This window comes from Apis laboriosa, unplaced genomic scaffold (assembly GCF_014066325.1).
Source record: "Apis laboriosa isolate Shangri-la unplaced genomic scaffold, ASM1406632v1 scaffold42_cov153, whole genome shotgun sequence".
Taxonomy (NCBI): domain Eukaryota; kingdom Metazoa; phylum Arthropoda; class Insecta; order Hymenoptera; family Apidae; genus Apis; species Apis laboriosa.
Window position 1 is genome coordinate 1289886 of NW_025223257.1, and position 6278 is coordinate 1296163.

The following is a 6278-nucleotide window of genomic DNA, read 5'->3' on the forward strand; positions in this document are numbered from 1 at the left end:
TCTTCTTCTTCTTCTTCTTCTTTTTTTTTCTTTTTCTTTTTCTTTTACCTTTTAATCCCATCATTTTTCGTCACTCCTTCTCGACCGACTGTCCTCGATCTCGTTTTCGTTACTCACAAATTCGTTCAAAAATTTCACGACGCGAACGAATATTTTCGTTTGGTAAAACTATGAATATATTTGTAGCACCGGCGTGTACGTTTTATCTCGACGCACACGAATCTCATCGACGTCTATGATCGTCGATCGTTTACGACACTACTTACATTTAATTTGCCCTAAACTATACAGTGATTAGCAAGAGGGCAGCAAACGGGTACGCCGGGATCGGGATCCGTGTTTCATACGCGGACATACGTATGTTTTCCTTAAGTTTAAGTTTCACCTTTGATATAAGGAAATTAATTTTCCTTTCCTCCTTTTTTCTTTTTTTTTCTTTCTTTCTTNTTTTTTTTTTTTTTTTTTTTTAATAGACATTTTTGATACTCGCAAAATTCTTAATTTACCACGAACGATATATTAAAGACTAAAGCGTCAGTCAGTTCCCGCGCGTACCCAGAACACTGCCCACACCACAGCTTCTTTATTTACTCCTTAATTCCAACCTTCCCTACCTGTTCGCCCCCTCTTATTATTATCATTATCTTCGAGACATTCTGCGTGCCCCCTCGAACGCGTCTTCCTTCTTTTTCTTCTTTTAACAGGAAGAATCATGCAAGAAATTTAGAAAAAGTGAATAGTCTATTCTGTAAAAAATGATATCGATCGTAATTACCTTTCATCTAAATAAAATATTCCTTTCCTTTTCTTTTTTTCCTTTTTTTTTTTTTTTTAAACATCTATCCAAATTGGTCCAAAAATGATAGACGCGATTAGCACACGCAGAAACGCAACCGTACACGCGAGTGCTGACACGATATCGAAAGCGGAAAACGAGTCAGGAGCGGGAAAAACACTTCTCTTTTCCCCTGTACATTCGTGAAAGGATCATCGGTTAACATTTATTCGCCGAAACGCTACGAATAATCGCGGATGCTATTCGTTTTCATCTCAACGATTCACTCGTTAATGTACACGAAAGAGAAAGTGAGAGATAGAGAGAGAAAGATATATATATATATATTTTTTTACCTATATATATATATATATATATATTTATATAGAGATATTAACCGCGGTTCCGAAAAACGAAACGGAATTGGAGAACATAAAATACATCGTTGTTCGTAATTGCTTGAGTAAGGATATGGATCGAAGGATCGCGCCGCCTATATCACGATATTCGCCGATATTTCTCTCGAGTTCGACGTTTCGTCGCGATCGATCACGCACAGTGTACGTTTTTCTTCTTTCGCCTTTACCTTTTAAAAGCCGCCTCGATAAAACGTATCACGGCCTTGGATATGATAAATGGGGATTCTCTTACGAAGGAGGAGTGGAGGGCTGGGTGGTCCTGGCTGGGCCTTCGTTCATCGTCTTCTTCTCCTATTCTTCTTCCATTCTTCTTTTTCTTCCTCTATTTCTTTCTTTTCCTCTACACCTTTTTCCCCCCTCTCTTCATTCATTTCATACATTCGCGCGCCTCTGGTTCTTCCCTGATCTTGGCTCTCTATCGAGGAGGAAGAGAAGCTGCTTCTTATTCTTCTTCTTCTTCTTCTTCTTCTTCTTCTTCCATCACGATCTGTACTTCGACGCGACAGCTCGAATCTATTCGCTCCTCGAGGTGCGATACTACGCCTCGATCTGATCCTCCGGGGTCATTATGTCGGGCGCCATCGACAAGTCTTCGGCCATGTCCTCGTCCTGTCCGGAATCGTGCCCGTGACTCTCTGGATACTCCCTCTCGTCCACCTGATCGTCATCACCCTCTTGGTCCGCGGGCGCGTCAACCAGCTCTCGTTTTATTAATCTCGTCAGTTTTCCACCCTCCGGGCTTTGGCCCTCCTGCTTTATGTGCACGGCTGGTTCATCCAACGGTGACCTGTCGATTTTGCGGAGGAACTGCTCGGTTTAATGTGTTCCAATCATCGTCCACGGGAGGCTCGAGGTATTTTTTAATTGGCGAGATGGTAGCGATCGAGAGAGACAAATTGGACGTAGCAACTTTTTACGGTGGAAAGTTTAAGTTTCTTTTTTTTTTTTCTTTTTCTTTTTTTTTCTGTTTAATTTATTCGCGCATGATTCATTCGGCCGTGTTCGTAACTCGGATTACAATTACAAAATAAAAAATCACGTTTCAATCATTAACGCGTGATGCATCTTTTACGATATATCTTAATCCGAGATAATGATGTTTTAAATCAACTAAGGATAGGCGTAAAACAAGCAAACTGCAAAAGATGAGCACGTCTCAAGTTCTGTTATAAACCTGTCGCAATAAACATTTTGTTTAAGACTAACAAGTGTCTGGTGATTTATGATCGGGAGTAGCGTGTACTTAAAGATTTGCGTAGGTATATAACATTGCCAAGTATTTTGGGAAACATGTAACATGGATTAAATATATGGCACGCTACAGAGTGTTTTACTCACATTAAATCGTTATGGGCTAACACGTGCTCCTTGTCGGGGCTCGTTGTCGTCGACGTGCACATCGAGTTGTTTAGAAATCCCATATTAGAGTCCCCGAGTGCCGCCTGGAAATACTCAAATTGCATTAGATGGTTAGTCACTTAATATTCCGTTCCTGTACCTAATCGTTCGAAACTACGAAAGATACACGTATTAAATTTAAAAGAAATAATAATTCCAATAATTGTTTCTTTTTTTTTTTTTTTTTTTTTTTTTTTTAAACAGTTACCTGGAGATTGGCGTTTAATGCATCACCGTACATGGTCGGGCTATGCGTCAGGGTTGGACTTTTCGACGGGACACCCCTACATATCGAGAGAGAAAATTACTATTAATAATCGTCGAGATTCGACTATCGACAGTTTCCTGAAAAGAAACGCGTGTATATTTATAAGCTCTTTTCTTGATTTTTTTTTTTTTTAAATTTGTGTCAATGTATACATGGGTGGAGTAAATTTTTTTTTTTTTTCGAGTAGGGTTTCAGGTCACAAGGGTTGGGTGGCGGAGGGGGCGGGTAAAGATAGAGCTTGTGTGTACAATGTGTGCACGTGTGATCGAGTTTCAATATGTAAAGGTATAATAGATAGAGAAAGAGAGATAGATAGATAGACAGATAGATAGATAGATAGATAGATAGATAGATAGATAGAGAAAATGGAAAGTGAGAAAGAGAAAAAGAGACAGAGAAAGAGAGAAGTATATAATATGAAAAAATGTATACACGTATATAAATATATTAAAAAAGTGATTAAAAAAGAATGGAAAAAAAAAGAGTTCGAAAACTCTTACCTATTTACCAGTTTCGCTCCTCGCCTCCTCATCCAACGATCGGCTTGGTTGAGATTGAGCGAGGTTAGGTTAAAAAATTTAGAGAAAAAATGTAAAAAAAAAAAGCGCTCCCGTTTCGTCTTCGTTTCTTCAATCAGACTTTATTATATATTTCAATAATTTTCGTCATACGAAACGACGTCGTAACTTATAAACGGCTTTGAGGCTTACCTGTGCTTACCCTTTTATAGTTTCCAAAAATCCTCAAAATCCTCTAAGAACGTTTCAAGGCATCGAATGCCGACCGAGCGAATATACAATACTTCTTCCAAACGACAAACAGTCGAGTGAAAAAAGATACATTTTCTCTTGCAAACGATAAAGTTAAAGGGAATGCATTCGAAATGTATTCGAAGGACGAATATTATTCAATAATTGAAACACGATGAACGTGTAACGATTGCAAGAGACGATTACTTGCATGCGAAGAGAAAAATATAAGAATAAAAACAATGCCTAGAGCCGTTTATTAAGTGACTAAGAGCGCTTAGTAAAGAGAAAAAGAGAAAAAAGATAGAGGAAAGAGTGTGAAAGATAGAGAAAGAGATATATAGATAAGAGAGAAAGAGAGAGAGAGAGAGAAAGAGAAAAAGGATAGAGATAGATAGTAGTAGAGAGAAAAGTGAAAGGGTGTGAGAGAATAGTATATAAAAAGAGAGAAATAGAGAAAATTTTAAAAAACGTTTAAAAAGATGATTATTAAAAAAGTAGAGAAAAATTACCGGAAGTTGCAAAGTTAGTACGTTAACGGTGAAGTACCTTGAGTTAGAAGAGAATGGTCGTAGCGATGAATGGAGAATTCCGTATCATCCGAGATATTTTATTTTGCAGTTTGTGACGCTTAATTTACACAATTTACACATGCGCGAGTAGCCCTGACACACATTATCAGTCACACCGAAAACCATTCTCACGTTGAAAAAGCGTACTAAAAGGCGAACAGAAATATATAGAAAACGTTCAACGCTGTAACAGAGAGAAAGAGAGAGGGGGAAGGGGCAGTAAAAAATAAATTAAACACATACTTCAACAACGCCTTCTCTCGTTAAACGCTAACTAAAAGAAAAAAAAAAAAAGAAAAAAAAAAAAGAAAGAAAATTACGCAAAAACTTCACCTTCCTTTTACGAAATATCGTCAACTTATTTGCTCTTTCTATTATACTACGCTACGTAGCCTCTGCTTCTTTCAAAATAGCGAAACTGAAACTGAAAATGAAAAAGAAAGAAAAGAAAACGACGCGACAAACGCTTCGTTCACGCATCTGTGATTGTTGCGATTGAACGAAACAGAAGAAGAAAAAAAAAAAAAAAAAAAAAAGGAAAAAGGAAAATTGTAGCGATGCCGCATTAAAAAAAAACCAGCTTGTACAGCAAAACAGAGAAGAAAAATCCGAAAATGAAGGGTAACGAAACGTTTGTCCACGCAAACACTTTCACATTCTCCCAAGACACTGCAAACGCCACTACATAAGCACCATACAATTATAAGCGCAGTGTTTTCTTTTTTCAGTGGTAAGGATAGTCTTACGGGGAATTTTTTTTTCAGTATTTTTTCTCACATTTTTTTCTTTTTGTTCTTTTTTTTTTTTTTTTTTTTTTTTTAATTCTTATGGGAACGAATATTATAGGATCCTTGATTATCCATGCGAGCAACCACTAAACACATCAGAGATCCTGCAGCACGGACCAATCGTCCTGTGGCTGGGCTCCTGCAGGATCGTCCAGGATTTAAGCTCTCTCGGGTGTGCTAGAGCCTCGGGCTACGGTACTAGTGAGACGTATACGGGGATGTACTATATGAGGGCTGTTTTGGACGTCACAAGCAGAGGTGCGCAGATTTAACCGTTAACAAGCTGGAGCTGCAAATTTTAATTGGACGAAATTCCCTGTTCCCTTACGCTTACATTGGATTCTACCGACATTCCCTTCTCTTTTTCATCCAGGCTAAATTAACCAAGATATTATCGTTGTTATAGAAAAACGTACATTCTTCTATGATATATCGCGCACCTCTGATGAAGATCAAGGAAGGTTGAACAGGTACTACTTATCCGGTTTATGAAGGAGACGGATTCTAAGAGGTATTCGAGGCAGGCATGATGCGGAATTCGTTTCCTGGAGGATTGGATAAACTGCTTTAGAGCCACTCCCTGCTGCCTTGGAAGTCATTTCCTTAATAATCGTAACTCGAAATTCCATCGCGAAGGATTCCAAACGAAGCGCTCTAATAATCAACAAATAGTACGAGACTTGACTTTGATATCGAGCACACTACGTAATAACACACATTCGCGCTTTCTTTGATTTTTATCGAATGTCTTCCACGAGTCGAGCAAGTTTTAACGCACAAGTATAGAATAATAATGATCATTTTCGTACGGTGAATGTAGAAAGACTAGAAGGCGAATCGAACTCGGCGATCTGAACGACAAAGGCAGCAGGTTCGAGAGGGGCGTTTAGTGGTTCGTTTATTTAGGCAACGACCAAGCGAAAACGTCCCGGTCGCCGCGTTACAAGAGAATACCGCGGTAAGGTCAGAACGTCGCGCCAGCCAGCCAGCAGAATTCTAAAAAGTGGTAGTGCTTACTGTGCGGAGAGGTGGGGTGGAGTGGGTGATGGGGTTGGGTCATATTTCCTGGGGCGGCCGCGGGACAGATGCCGCCGCTTTACGAACTCGGCGTCGTCCACCATCCAGAATGACCCGAAGTCGTCCTCATAGCGCACAAAACACTTGTGCAATGATAGATTGGTGCGGATCGCGTTCTGTATACACAGACAAGACCACCAAGAAATAGAGAAAAAGAGAGTAAAAAAGATAAAGGTTTGTTTCTGCTTGTTGTTGTTGAAACTTATTTCGTTTGGTTTTTTTTTTTTTTTTT

General features: G+C 39.0%; 1 protein-coding gene across 22 annotated transcripts in view; it reads right to left on the reverse strand.

The window, feature by feature from the left end:
- Positions 1 to 447: 447 nt before the first annotated feature.
- LOC122716153 (forkhead box protein P1-like) overlaps positions 448 to 6278 on the reverse strand; it is a 196545-nt gene continuing 190714 nt past the window's right edge. For 16 of the 22 annotated variants that reach the window (XM_043938959.1, XM_043938960.1, XM_043938957.1 and 13 more), the window contains 4 exons: positions 5987 to 6162; positions 2801 to 2876; positions 2533 to 2645; positions 448 to 1981 (listed from right to left, as the gene is read on the reverse strand). In XM_043938959.1, the coding sequence (XP_043794894.1) occupies positions 1732 to 1981; positions 2533 to 2645; positions 2801 to 2876; positions 5987 to 6162 (615 nt within the window). In that variant the 3' untranslated portion in view covers positions 448 to 1731. The remainder of the gene's footprint in view (positions 1982 to 2532; positions 2646 to 2800; positions 2877 to 5986; positions 6163 to 6278) is intronic. The other 6 variants (XM_043938964.1, XM_043938962.1, XM_043938956.1 and 3 more) reach the window with 3 other exon arrangements.